This window comes from Dipteris shenzhenensis, chromosome 20, assembly GCF_047967505.1.
Source record: "Dipteris shenzhenensis isolate YYH24624 ecotype China chromosome 20, Dip_SZ_1.0, whole genome shotgun sequence".
Lineage (NCBI taxonomy): Eukaryota > Viridiplantae > Streptophyta > Polypodiopsida > Gleicheniales > Dipteridaceae > Dipteris > Dipteris shenzhenensis.
The window spans coordinates 1,327,264-1,341,325 of NC_141615.1; the positions used below are offsets into that span (position 1 = coordinate 1,327,264).

Sequence of the window (14,062 nt, forward strand, 5' to 3'; positions counted from 1 at the left end):
ATCTTTAATTTCTGTATCACTATGGCTTCATTTGAAATCATGTGCCCAAAAAGACTTTAAAGAAGACACAAAATATGCATTTGCATCGGTTGAGGAAGATTTAGGTTTCCTTAAATTTCCAAAACACCTTCTTTAGGCACTCTAAGGGCATTAGCTTCATACTACACATTGAAAAATCATCTAGGAAAATGATTAGGAGTTTGTCAATGCACTTCTAAAAGGTTTCAATGTTTTTCAATCATTAATCATTGAAACATAGCTGATCCATTCCTCAACTCAAAGGGAATCACCTTGCTTGAGTATGCCTCCCATTCAGTGATGAAGGTCGTCTTTTCTTTGTCTTCTTCAGCTATTATGACCTAATTGTACCCATTGTATCCATCCATGAATGAAATGCATCTCATGCCCTACCATTTTTTCTAGAATGATATTAGTGAAAGGTAATGGAAAAGGCTCTTCAATGGTTTGTTCATACAACTTCCTATAGTCCACACACCCTCATCTCTCTATTCTTTTTGGGCACAATGATGATGGAAGACAATCTTCTTCACTACATAGGTGAATCTTGCCCTTAATAGCTAATCAATTTTAGCTTTGACCAACTTTGCATAGTTGGGATTCATTTGGTACCGTTTGATAAGATTTTCATATGATCAAGGGGACTTGGTGTTGAATCAAAGTTGGCAGTACACCCTTTAGGTCTTTGTATTACCATGCAAAGGCATTTTTGTATTGCAAAAAGTGTTGCAGGACCTAGGCTTGCTCATGAATTTGTTGGGAAGATCCTCATTGAGTTGCATCATCTTTGGCTCTTCTTTTGAACCCAAATTGAGTGCTTTGATTTCTTTCCCTTCAATGATTCAAACATTCCCATTGATTTGGCTAATGTGATTCATGGTTTCCTCTTTGATTTCCCTCTCTCCTTTTTTGTCTTCAGTGAACCCCTTTGGAAATACCAATTTTAGCTCCCTCATCCACTAACAACTATGTTGCTACTCTCATGGAATAAATGGTAACTATTTGCACAATGTTCATTGCAAGCCCATTGCAAGTAGCTTATAGTCTATGTCCATGGAAAATATTCCTCTACTTCTAAGCAGTTAGGCTTGTATTCTTTTAGAGTTGTGCAGTTTCCCATCGCTATTTACACTTCCTTGCCTTTGTTTTTAGTTTGGTACAATTTTTATGCCTTTCAGCCATAGCCTGCCCAACTACATGGGGTATCTATGTTCATTTTCCATCTTGACCGTGATGAATGTCATTCTTAAGTAAGACCCAATTATTGCAATGCATACATCCTTAAGCATACACTTTAGCATTAGAATGAGATATCCATAGATGCTAGGTGACCTCGGGGATGTGTAATTTATTATAAGTACCCACCATGCCTCCTCTATATGGCATAGATAATTGGGAAGTGCCCCCAAGCTAGCATCAAAAGATAGATAATAGATACATGCTTTTCTTAATTTTAGAAAAAGCTAGCTACGTGTCTAAAATGAACAATGGACAAGATTTCATAATTCCTACTCAACATGCCGTCAAGTAAATGTATAGGCATGGTGGGACACTTCTTCATGTAGAGTAGCTTAAAGTTTTGGCAAATTAAAGGTGTTTTTCAAGCTTGCACATGTTTGCATTTTGTCAAGTAGTATACAATATAAGGAATTTTGGACACTTTGCATGCTCTTGAACAATACCATACAGTTTGCAAGCTCTTGGACCATATATACAATAGTACAATTAAAAAGTCATTGAATTTATAAATCTATTGATGCTTTGCTAGTGCACAATATTAAAATGATATTGAACATTAAAAAGAAAAACGATGGCCTTGTTGTGAAATGCTTGTTTATCGGGTTATGGATTTTTTGGATATTAACAATGGCCTTGTTGTGAAATGCTTGTTTATCGGGTTATGGATTTTTTGGATATTAACAATACCCTATAGAATCTTCAAATGAGAATAAGAGAAGAGTAACGGTCTTGACAATTGAATCAAGCAACATCATGGTTCCTTTGTTAAAGAGGCATTCTTTCAAATGAAGATACTAACTTCCACCCACATTTTCTTAAAAGGTGGCTTTGTCTCCCAATGGAGTGGAGAGGGTGATCCATTTTCTCATTGCATGGGCCCCAAGCAAGGGAACTATACCATTATAGGGAGCAAGAGTGTTTACATTTTCAAAAACTGGGCCCTATTAGCACTCACGAGTGTTTACATTAAAAAAAGTTGTATCACTAAGAAGATGGAAAATGTTTCACCAGTTGCGGAGGGGGGTTGGGGTGGCCACATGTCAACTAAAGAGTGGAAAAAGGGATACACATACACAAAAAGCAAGCCACAGGACCATCGGAGAAAAATTCGTCACCCTTTTCGATGCATTCAGACAACATGTTTGAATATTCAGGACATTTCCGAGTCAAAACGTTGAATCTTTCGACTCCGGACAAGAGATAAAGACGTGCTTCATCAGCCTTCATCGATGTGTTGCTCACTCGCAGCCCGCTCCTCAGTCCTCACTCATGGCTCCCTCGCTGCAGATCGATCAGCTTCACCCAATTACCGATGAACAAGCCATGCCAAATCCGCCCGCCGATGCCGCTGAGCGGCGACTCAACGAGCTGGGCTACAAGCAAGAGCTTCGAAGAAGCATGGTGAGCATTGAGCTATAATTGAAAGCTGCGCGCTTTGCTATGAAGTTAGAGTGCTACACGTTCCATTTATTCGTATTTTCCTCATCCCACTTTTGGAAATGACAGACTCTCACGAAGGCTCTGGGTATCTCTTTCTCTTCGATAACCCTCTTCACGGGGATCATACCACTTTACGGCTTCAGTCTCTCTTTTACGGGCCCTGCTGGGGTGGTTTGGGGCTGGGTTATCGTTTGCTTCTTCACGTGGTTCGTGGCGATAGCACTGGCTGAGATCTGCTCTTCTTTTCCGGTGAGTTCTTTTGCAACTCTTTCGTCTGATTAGTTGAGTACGGAGCTTTCAACGATACCAGTTGGCAATAGTAGACTAAATGTGTGGAGGGGATTTGTTTGCGCGCTCATCATTCAATCCAATGCTTGGGAAAGGATGTCTCGACACTCGAAACATAAGCAGCCCGTACTTTCTCATGGTGCAGTTTTGAATGTCAGTCATCTTAGAACATGAAGAGATCTGACATGCCAATTTCCAAAGTGATAGCTTCGTAATGGGTTCATAATGCTTAGAAATTCATACGGAGGGAAATAGGACACCGTAGCTTCTCTACCAAACATAGACAGAGAGACGGAGAGCAGATAAGCACACCTCTGTGTGTGTGTGAGAGAGAGACAGAGAGAGAGATGGTGATGATGATTTTAACATCTGCTGGAGGCCGAATACAGCCTGAGACCAAAAAATAGAAATGTAGCAGAAACGTGTGCGACTAGCAAAATAACGAGTAGCGCAGCTAGCTAAATGGTAGTCTGATATGTGGTGCATATCGGCAAATACGAGAGAGAGAGCGTCGTCCGCCCACCTCCAATCTCTCTATCTCTCTATTCCTTTAAGCACAGGTTTTGGGGGAAGCCTTGAGAAAAGGCCACGTGTCTCGAGAGGAGAGAGTTGGAGGGACTAAAGAGGGCTCCATGTGGCAAGAGTAGAGGGAGAGCCAGAAGGGTGCCACGTGGAAGCACGGCACATAGGGGTAGAATAGTGTTGCGGGTAGAGCCACGAGGCAGACGTGACACGTGCCACGGCTCAGGTGGACTGCAGACTTGCAGTTTTGCGCGACTGAGACTTGCCAGATGGCACAGCGAAAACTTTGCCACATGGCACTGTAGTTTCGGGCGACAGCAGGCTGTAGTGTGACCACAAACTGCGCCAGCTGGCAGACGACTGCAAAATGCAGCTGCGCAGCACAACACTGGGCAAGCTTTATGCAAGACAACGTGGATTGGATGATGTGCAATAGTTAGTGGTTTCTAAAAGTTTATACGTACAGACTAACAGATCCACATCCACATCCACACACACACAATCCACATCCACATCCACACACACACTTTTTTTTGAGTGAAATACACACACCCTCACTCGCGCGCGCACACACACACCGTGTGTGTGTGCGCGCGCGAGTGAGGGTGTGTGTATTTCACTCAAAAAAAAGTCAGGTGTGTGTGTGCGCGCGCGAGTGAGGGTGTGTGTATTTCACTCAAAAAAGAGTGTGTGTGTGTGTGTGTGTGGATGTGGATGTGGATGTGGATGTGGATCTGTTAGTCTGTAAGTATAAACTTTTAGAAAGAGAAATAACTGTTTATCCACTTCTTCAATAATCATTGTTGCCTAAGGACATTACTCTGAGCACCTCTACAAGGTAGCTTTTTTATCATGACAAGCCTTGATCATATAGTGTTTGATATTAGAAAAGGCTTCCAAAGGAAGGTGTATTGAAGAGGATGGGCCTTCCCTAAAGACTTCAAACAACTATATTCAAATATTGCTAGAGTTAGGTCATGATAAGCTTTAGAAAGTGGTTGAAGTCCCTTCAAAGTCTTTATCCCCTTCTTCAAGCATCCCATTTTTTTGATGTAGATGCCAATTGAAAGTTACCATATTAAGCTCCTGTTGATATTTATACATAAAGACTAAATTGTATTCCTTGAAATGAACGCGAGACCCAATGGAGCGGATCTTATTGTTAACCGGTAATAGTTACACACTTGTCAAGGCTTGATTCACTACTTTTTAGATTGTTTGCAAGAAAGTGAAGATAGATTAAGGTTTTAAGGAGACGTTGAATCTCAATGTTACATTGAGGCTTCCTAGATGGAGTCATTGGTCATCTACAAGCTTCCTCCTATGGAAAGCTCCCATGTCACACAAATGAATAAGGTCAATCCCACAAGGATTGCCTCATAAACACTTCATTGCACATTAATTTACAGTCAATTTTTTTAAAAGTTGGGGGAATTGCATTTCGCTCACTAAAAAGTACTTATCTAATTAGTTTTTGTAAATATACACGGGGAGCTTTATATTCCATAATGAACCACTAGAATATTCTTGGTAGCGTTAAACAAATAAGGATACCTCATGGACAAGTATGATGGACCGTTTTCAAGCAAGGGTTGAGGCAATACAATGAACACTTATTTAGGAATGAGATTCCCTTTAAAGGGAGGAAGGATGTACTATGAAATCAAGTCATGAATATTAAAGTCCAATTTGGAGCAACTACACCTATGCAAACATGGAAAAATGGATGAAGTACTATAATTATAACCACAACAAGCATTTTATCATAAAGCAAATGTCTTGTAGCACATTGAACATCTGTGAAATTAGTTAAAGATGTAGAAGCCATGCCAACACACAAAATTGTCTTAGAAAATGTGTTTGAACTTGCATAAATATGTGGTTAGAATGCTATAAAGAGACCCTTAGAATGAGTTTCTACTCTCTAAAACATTTATGATTCAAACTTTAATCATAAATAAAATGATAGGCACCTTTTACAAAAGCAATGGAAGAGAATAACTTGATCAATGCGCAATTTATAGTTATGGTTTCCAAAATGCTCAAAATTCCATCACCATGCTTTTGTAATCTTTCCTTTTTATTAGAATGATATATCCTCATCTTGCGTTTTTAACATATTGAAGATTGGTTGTAAAGCACTACTTTTTTAACTTTACACAATTGTGCATCCACTCATGCATCGCGCACCCATGAGTGTTTGGAAATGTGTTATACATGTGCATTCATGTGTATATGAGTGACTCACACTCTCTAAAAATACTTGACGAACTTTTAATATGAGGGACCCTAATTACAAAGCTATGTATGTTCGGGTGTGTACACTCACAATATAAAGCATCATAACGGCCTTATTTTTTATATGATGGTCCTGAATTACTAAGGCAAGTTTCACATGTAGGTGGACGAGTGCACACTACAGGGGTGAGAGTGGGATCCCATTTGAGGGCCAAAAAGTACCCACCTATCCACTGCTTGAAATCTTGTTCGACATTAAGTCGTCACCCAAGGCGCAGACAAAGCAAAAGTTGTGAAAGTTCAATGACCCCATCTACATGTTGGTCTAATTAAATGGTGTTCATTTGCAACAATGTTCGGTCGTGTGTGAAATGCACACGTGAACAAACACCATTTCATGGTCCAAATGTCTTCCCATTGTTGTGAAAGTCGCCTATGTGTGAGAATCTTGCCCAAGTTTTATGAGCATTATTTCTCTAATACATGTGTTTGAAGGCCTTTATCTTAGAACTTCATGCTCATAATTCACTTAAACAAACGAGGGGCCTATTCAAGTACTCTTAGTAGGGCCTGGTCCCTTCAGCCATAGAAGTTTACTCATAAATTTTGTGGGAGCGCTAATCATTAAGGAATGTGAAGCTTTCATAGAGATAATTCATTCAAGATGTGTGGAGCAACTTAATGTCTTTCTCCTTCCCTAAGACAAGTTAACATAATATCTTGTTAGTTTGTGTCTTTGCATGCTTGAAAATTTAAATGATTTTTTGGTTTAGCATTTTGGTTGCACGGGTCTTATCCTATTCTCTTTGTTGAAAACATTTAAAGAGAGAACTTACCTAAGGTCCTCTATATGAGCTGTCCAACATGTTCCCCCCCATCAATTGTCTCCTTTACTACCTACCCCCGCCTCTACCCTTATTTTTGTACTTCCAATGCTCAATTGCTTTCTCCACCAACCCTTTCCATTGGCTCCTCCACTATGCTTTTTCTTTCTTTTCTTTTTGGGGGGGGGGGGTGAGGAAAGGACATGGAGAGGGGGCGGGAGATGGATATCCAATACCTCCCAAAACTTTCCAAAATAAGTTTTGGGAGGAAAGAGGGTCAACCAAGAATACTTGAACCTCTTATGAGCTAGAATCACCCCTACGCCTAGGTTCAGTGAAGAACAAATGTAACCGAAAACTTGCCCCATGTAAATATCCTTTCGGGCAAATTTATCCTTTCGGGCAAATTTATGCCCTTCTCATCCATAAGACTCTGTGAACATGACGTGCTCAACGTTTTGTCTCTCAACTGCAATCAATTGGCCGCTGGAAAGCTACTAATCCAGCATCCAATCACAGCAATCGAAAAAATCCTTTTGAGTCACCGTCCAGAATCCGTGCTGAACTTTACATCTTCCTTTGTTGTTCAATGCGTGTCAACTTAAGCTCTCGAAATTTGTAGGGTCTATGCTGCATATTTTATTAACTGCAAACGCTGGATGTGCTGTCCTATTTGCAAGTTTGAAAACGGAGGGAAGCTTCTTTTTGTTTTAGAGCTACAAGTGTAGATCGCAGCAAGCTGTGTTGCATGAACTTCTTTCAAGGTAACCCTTTGTAGTGAAACTCCAAGACATAAACCTCGTCACCTGTCCTCCAAAGCGTGAAGAAGATGTCCCATGGCCTTTAGCAAGCAACGGAAAAGATAGGCAGGCAATGGACAATCCTATTGAACAGTGCAAGAGAGTACTACACTCAAAAGACCCTTGTCTTCCTTGGATCCCCATGTGTCTACATTGGACCCCTATGTATCTCGTCATTGCTCTGCGAGCTGAAGAGTATAAAGTTGAAATCCAATGTTCTGGACTGTGTGCTCCATAAGGCATTTCCTAATGTTATAAAAAGCAAAAATGCATAACAAATCAGCCAAGAAGTCTTGCGAAAGGGTTTTGCTGAACTTGTGGATTTGGTTTTTCTTTCATTTGAAGGCCCGCACCTGTGTGGGTCCAATCGTTTGTAGATATGTATATAACATTTCTAGACTTCAAAACATGACACGGTTGTAGCAAGATGGATGTCCTGCCAGATACAATTGAGGATCTCGAGGATAGAAGTCCTCTCCTGATCAATGGCTTGTCTGCACCTGGCTGTCCATATATAATACACAATGATGCTAGCAATGAGCTCCCATCTGTGGCACTGAAGATGAGTCCACTGTCACTGGTGTGCATAGGTGTGATCTCCTTTCCTGTGAGGCCTATAGCAATGGTCCCCTGAAAATCGTCACAGCCACAATGGGGTCCTCTGTCCATCACTTAGGCAACTGCGTCCCAGGTCACCACCATCTTCCCTGGGTGTCAGAAGAGATCAATCTCGAGACTCGCCTCCAGACCTCCTGTGCATGTCGGAAATCCCAGATGTAATGCCTTTTTAAATTCTCTCCAAAGCCACATCTAGAACAAGCCACCTGTCTGCATCCATATCCCAGGCAATGTGCCCAGGGCTTTGAGGTATCAACCAAAGAGAGAGAGAGATCTTCTTGGCCTCAAATTGTCGCATAGCCTCTGCCAAAAATCTGATAGAAATCTCTGAGAAAGTTCCTGCTTTAGAGAGTGCAGATGATAGCTCTGTATCAGAGGAGGTGGTACATAGATCCGAACCCCCTCACCACACAAGACATAGATTGGAGCTTTTGGGTATGAGAGAGGAGGCCATTATAGAGATTGGAGTGGGACCGAGGCAAGTGGTTTTAGATGCTCCAGAGTGCACTTGTTTTATTCAATTCACTTGGTGTCACGTCGTCATGGTTGATCACCATCAGTATGGTTATATTTATACCATCTTCAACATGGTTACATTTTTACCATTTTCCAGTATGGTGATGGCTCTTTAGTCATAGTTCAGAGTTAGCTAGTTAGTACTCGTGACAGGATGTTTGAAGCTAATGCATGAGGTGAACACCACATGAGTGGAGGTAAGAGTCTTTCAACTCCTAGATGTCACCATCCACCTGATCATTTTTAGTATGCCATATGAGAATGACACCCTTCGCACATACCCTAAGGTCTCCAACACCTATACATCTTAATTTTTATTAGGGCAGACATAAAATCTTTATCTACTCTTCTGCACTCAGTTTAGTAGCTGTGCAGACTTTGTGACAGAAAAAGGTTTCACTTTATCTACTCGTCTGCACTCAGTTTAGTAGCTGTGTGGACTTTGTGACAGAATAAGGTTTCACTTTATCTACTCTTCTGCACTCAGTTTAGTAGCTGTGCAGACTTTGTGACAGAATAACGTAGCTTACTTGTTACATCCCTAGTACCTGTGAGAAGCTGCAACACCTGGTCCTTTGTTTGTGCTGCTGCCAGGCCCTGTGCCTTTGCTTCTCTACTGCTCTTCCGTTGCCTCGTGCCAGGCTAGATCTAAGGCTTGATGCCCTGCCATCTCTCCTGCACATCAGCTCCTTTGATGCGCCTTCTGAAGCTTCAGTTTGCTGTGAGGTGCTGTGCATGTGGCGGCCCCCTCTTTCTCTCTCTTCTTTGGGCATCTTCTGCTCTAGGTATCCCTCCTGGGCTTACAGATCGGGAGGTGACCTTGCCAACACCCCCTCTCACCGACACATCTCGGCCCAATGCCGACACATCGATGACGTTGCCCCAGTAGCTCCTATGATGAAACCCTATGGCACAATCCAGTGTCAATTCCAGTTCCTAGTGTTTCAACCATTGGCTCCTGCTCCTCTAGGTCCGGTCCTGCACAAGCAAACCATCCTGGTACACAGGTCCATCCATGGTAGCACCCGTTGGCACCACCACCTTCAGTCACGTTCCTGCCTTCGAATTCGAGCAATCCAAATGCCATGATCTTCTAGTTGTCCCCCTCATAATGAGTGAACAAGCTGGAGTCTTCCAGGCACCATGCTCTGAGGGTTTGTCTCAACCCATCCTTCCTTTGCCAAGGTCCGCAACAAAAGAACCATCTCGAGAAATGCAATCCCAAGAATATTTCCAAATAACCTGGACCACGAACTCTCACTGAGCTCTTAAGTAGGTACTCTTTTGGCTTTAGTACACCTTGTCCATCACCTTCCAGCAATTAGTAACACACGGAGATGTGACTAAGAATAGTTCTTTGATTGCCACATTAGCTTTGGCTTTTTTATTACCATCTGAATTTGAGTCATACTCCTCCTTGTTTTCCTGATCTGCCTTCTTCTTTCTGCAATCCTTTGCAAAATGGCCTGGCGTGTCACAATAGAAACCCTTTTTCTTTTGCTTCCTTTTCTTGGAAGTGTCCTCGTCATCTCCAGAGTCATCCTTCTTGGGCTTGCCACGGTTAGGCTTGCCCTTCCTTTGCCAGCATCGCCTTGTCATCATCGTGGTCGTTGTTGTATAGCTCCCTAGCTTCTTCTTGGAGCAATAATGGACCCAACTCCTCAAAAGTCAGAGGTTTGGTCCTCTGTCCTGCAGTCATAGTCGTAATGAAGCTTTTGAAACCCGAGGTAGCCTCCTCGGTATCATCAAGGCCAACTGGCACGAGTCTACCTTCTGACCAACCGATGCTAGTTGATTTCTTACCACCTTGACCTTCGTCAAGTGGTCATGTACAGAATCTCCCTCATCCATATCCAAGTTGTAGAGCTGATGCTGAACATGGTTGTTAAGACACTCGTGTCTTATGATAAGACACTTAAGACACATGTCTTACCTTAAGACACTCTTGCGTTTTTTTTTTTTTTGGTGGGTGGGGAGTAACAACACACATTGAGTTTGACTTAGCCATGCTATCATTGATGGTGACTTTGGATCTAGCAGTGGCAGTGACCTCATAGATTTAGATTAGGATGAATTCAGAGATTTGAGTCTTGAGAGTCGAAAGCTTCCTTTCAATTATATGTATCGAGATGCAGTTTTCATTCATGTCACATGTGACAAGATTCAATTGTTAGTTTCAACCTTTAAGTGAGCTCTTCAGTCGTGAGTCTTAACTCTAACTTTTAAGTCTTGAGTGATGAGTCTTGACTCTTAACTACATTGTACAAGTGCATTGTTTCTTCTTGCATTATTTAAGTGTAGCTTATTGTACTTCTAGAATCTAGCAGCTAGCTATGCTAGCAAGTTGTACATTTGTATACTTATACATATATTAATTAAATATTTATTATTATAACCACAATGGCGTGTCTTACGTGTCTTATCTTTAAGACACTTTAGACACTCGTGTCTGAAGCGTGTCTAACGTGTCTTACAACCATGATGCTAAAGAAGCAAGATCCTTGGTGTGTTATCTGTCTTGTACAGATCCTTCAAAATGGCCCATGCCTCTATTGACATGTCGATCATCTCGATGTGAGGAAGCAAAGAGTCCGCCGTAGTCTCTATGGTCAATGCCAGGGCATGGGCATCTCTATCTTCCCAAGCTTCGAGCTCCTCTCCATCTACTTGTCCACCACATCCTCCAGCTTCTCCTTCGTTCCCGTTGTCAGTTTCCACAGTTTTCGAGCCACTAAATGACTCTGGATCTTCACCTTCCAAATAGGATACTTAGTCCATCTAGTTTCCCAGACTCTCCAAAGTTAGGGATGGTGAAAGAAAGAACTCGATTGGGGTAGGAGGAAGCGAGAAGGGGTTGAAGAAGCTTTTGCTTCTGAAATTGCCATCTCTGCTGCAAAACCACACAGCAAAATCGAAAAGCAAACTCAACCTTTTGTAGACAAGAACTTTGTACGCACTTGACTGAACCTGAGTCACCCTCCTTGCAAGGGCATTGTCCTCCAGTCGTGGAAGTCGATTCCAAGAGCCTCTGAATTAGGGTCGTCCTTCAACAAAGTCCCTGCCTTTAGGCTCCGACACTTGTGAGCCTCTGACCAACAGAGGGTACGCATAGCGGAAGATTGATAGAATAGCCCAGGAGCTCACACAGTGTCTGTGGGGAGTGGAATCACAAACTTCTTATACTTATGTGCTTCAAGTAGATGTGCAAACTCATCAATAGACAATGATCCAGCCAGATATAGAAGCTACCAAAAGAATATATATTTCCGTCCAAAGCTATGGACACAATACAAAGAGAGATAGATCCAAAGTCCCACCAGAGCGTGGTCCTTTGATCTTACCACCACGTACTTCTACTATCTGCAGGATATTTCTAGAACTTGAGCCCGCGTGCTCCACCTCAAGCATATGTAGACTCTCCGTCCGTGATCCTTGCACTTTGCTGTCCAAGATGACAGCCAAGTGTGAAGCCTCTTCCAAGCTCTTTGTCTACAGGTCCTGGACACCTTCCTGGGGCTTGTGAAAGCCTGTCTGGCTGGCCTCCTCCTGCTGCAATCTGCTGCTGAATTGCTGCTCTCCTGCTGGATGTAGTTATGAGGCCCAAGTGCCTCTTTTTATAGGGGCTGAGCCCTCCCAAAACCAACCGACTGCAGGGGGGAAAGTGGCCGACTTTGTGCCCCCCCTCAGCCGACTTTTGCTGCCATAACCTGCCCCCACCAGCCCTTTATCTTGGGCTGTGGGCAGCTCTCTTTGGGCTGTGTGCCCTGTACCTTTAAGTGGGGGTCCAGCCCCCCTTTGTAGTGTGTGCCAGCTCCCCCCACTCCCGCTATGCATGGGGCTGTGGGCTGGCCTATGTGGCTGACCAGAATGGGTGACCAGCTCATCCTCTTGGCCCTATATAAGGGCAGGGTGCCGCCCACTGCAGCCCCTCCCTTCCCTGCAACACCTGGTCCTTTGTTTGTGCTGCTGCCAGGCCCTATGCCTTTGCTCCTCTGCTGCTCTTCCATTGCCTCGTACCAGGCTTAATGCCCTGCCATCTCTCCTGCACATCAACTCCTTTGATGCACCTTCTGAAGCTCCGGTTGCTGTGAGGTGCTGCCCATGTGGCTGCCCCCTCTTTCTCTCTCTTCTTTGGGCATCTTCTGCCCTAGGTCTCCCTCCCCCACGCTTTCCTCATTTGGGGGCTTACAGATGGGGAGGTGACCTTGCCAACACAAAACTCCTGGAATGATTTGATTTGAAATTGTTTTGAGGTTGGATGCTTGGGTTAAGGAACCTGGTCTTCCTTTTTGCACACATTCCTGCAGGACGAATCGTAGCCTGAAGTGAATAGAGCTGCTACTAGCCCAACAGGTTTATTACTCTTTTGCTGCCAACCCTGCTCTGCTTTTATGATATTTTCTATACTCGGCCTCCTCTCTTTCTTGTTTGACACTGCACTCTATGGATTTTTTCTATTGTCAGCCTCTTCTATGTCTTGTTCTCCACATTCTACGGGTATGCAAAAATGTGTATGTTTATGCACAGGACACATACCTGTCTCTTCGATGAGCTCTTTCAGACAAGAAGTTGGTGATATCCAGGGAATCATGTTGATTTAAGTCCCAAGATATTTATGAAAATCAAGGTATACATTTCAGTCATCTACGTACACTCAGAATCGTATTGCCTTTCCACTCAAAGTAGATTTCTACTACATATTGCATTGTTTGAAGGAGATCTGCTTGGGGATGTATAACCTTAATTGAACATTTTAAATTGAATCCCAATTACTCTCAGAAATGGATGAGTCTTTTTCTGCTTTAGCTATCTTTAAGAGTTCTAGTTAATTTCTTGCAGACCACAGGATCATTGTATTTCTGGTCTGCTCATCTTGCTGGACCAAAATGGGGACCATTTGCCTCATGGTGTTGTGCATGGCTTGAGCTAGTTGGCACGATCGTAGGAATAGCGACCCAGGTGCTATTTCTCTTTCTTTGCAAGCTAATTTCAAAGCACAACTGCTGTTATGTATGCCATCACTAGTTGATCTCCAAGAAGAATTCACATCCTAAACTGTTATGCATTTCAATAGAGAGGGGTATTTTGCAATAATGAGAAGATGAATATTTCTTATAATATATGTCTTTGTATCTGAAATACCTAAGGTGGTTGTAAGGCATATGCAGGATCACAAGTGATGCAAAATATCATACTTCTCAGCACAGGAACTCACAAAAATGGTGGCTATTTGGCACCCCCATGGGTATTTTTGATTATGTACATATGTATGGCACTCACGTGGGCAATTCTAAACACATTCTCTTTGAATGTGGTAGCTTACCTTGGCATTCTATCAACATGGTGGCAGGTATGTGTTCAAATGATATCAGGAATTTAGCACTGCTATTGTAGCTGTGCCTGCAAATTTGAGCATTTTAATTCTTTAATAGATGCACCCATCTCACAGAACGAATTATGCATACCATTTAGAGAAATAACTAATGAGATATTAGGTGTTGGTTGACCATTGTCAGGTTAATCTAAAGTCGTTTGGAAAGACAAGTCATTTTTCATCAT

General features: G+C 42.6%; 1 protein-coding gene across 2 annotated transcripts in view; it reads left to right on the forward strand.

Moving 5' to 3' along the window:
* Positions 1-2,500: 2,500 nt before the first annotated feature.
* LOC147889109 (amino-acid permease BAT1 homolog) overlaps positions 2,501-14,062 on the forward strand; it is a 35,632-nt gene continuing 24,070 nt past the window's right edge. Inside the window, exons 1-4 of one of the 2 annotated variants that reach the window (XM_087391556.1) lie at positions 2,501-2,658; positions 2,764-2,946; positions 13,343-13,462; positions 13,662-13,853. In XM_087391556.1, the coding sequence (XP_087247682.1) occupies positions 2,527-2,658; positions 2,764-2,946; positions 13,343-13,462; positions 13,662-13,853 (627 nt within the window). In that variant the 5' untranslated portion in view covers positions 2,501-2,526. The remainder of the gene's footprint in view (positions 2,659-2,763; positions 2,947-13,342; positions 13,463-13,661; positions 13,854-14,062) is intronic. The other variant, XM_087391557.1, reaches the window with a different exon arrangement.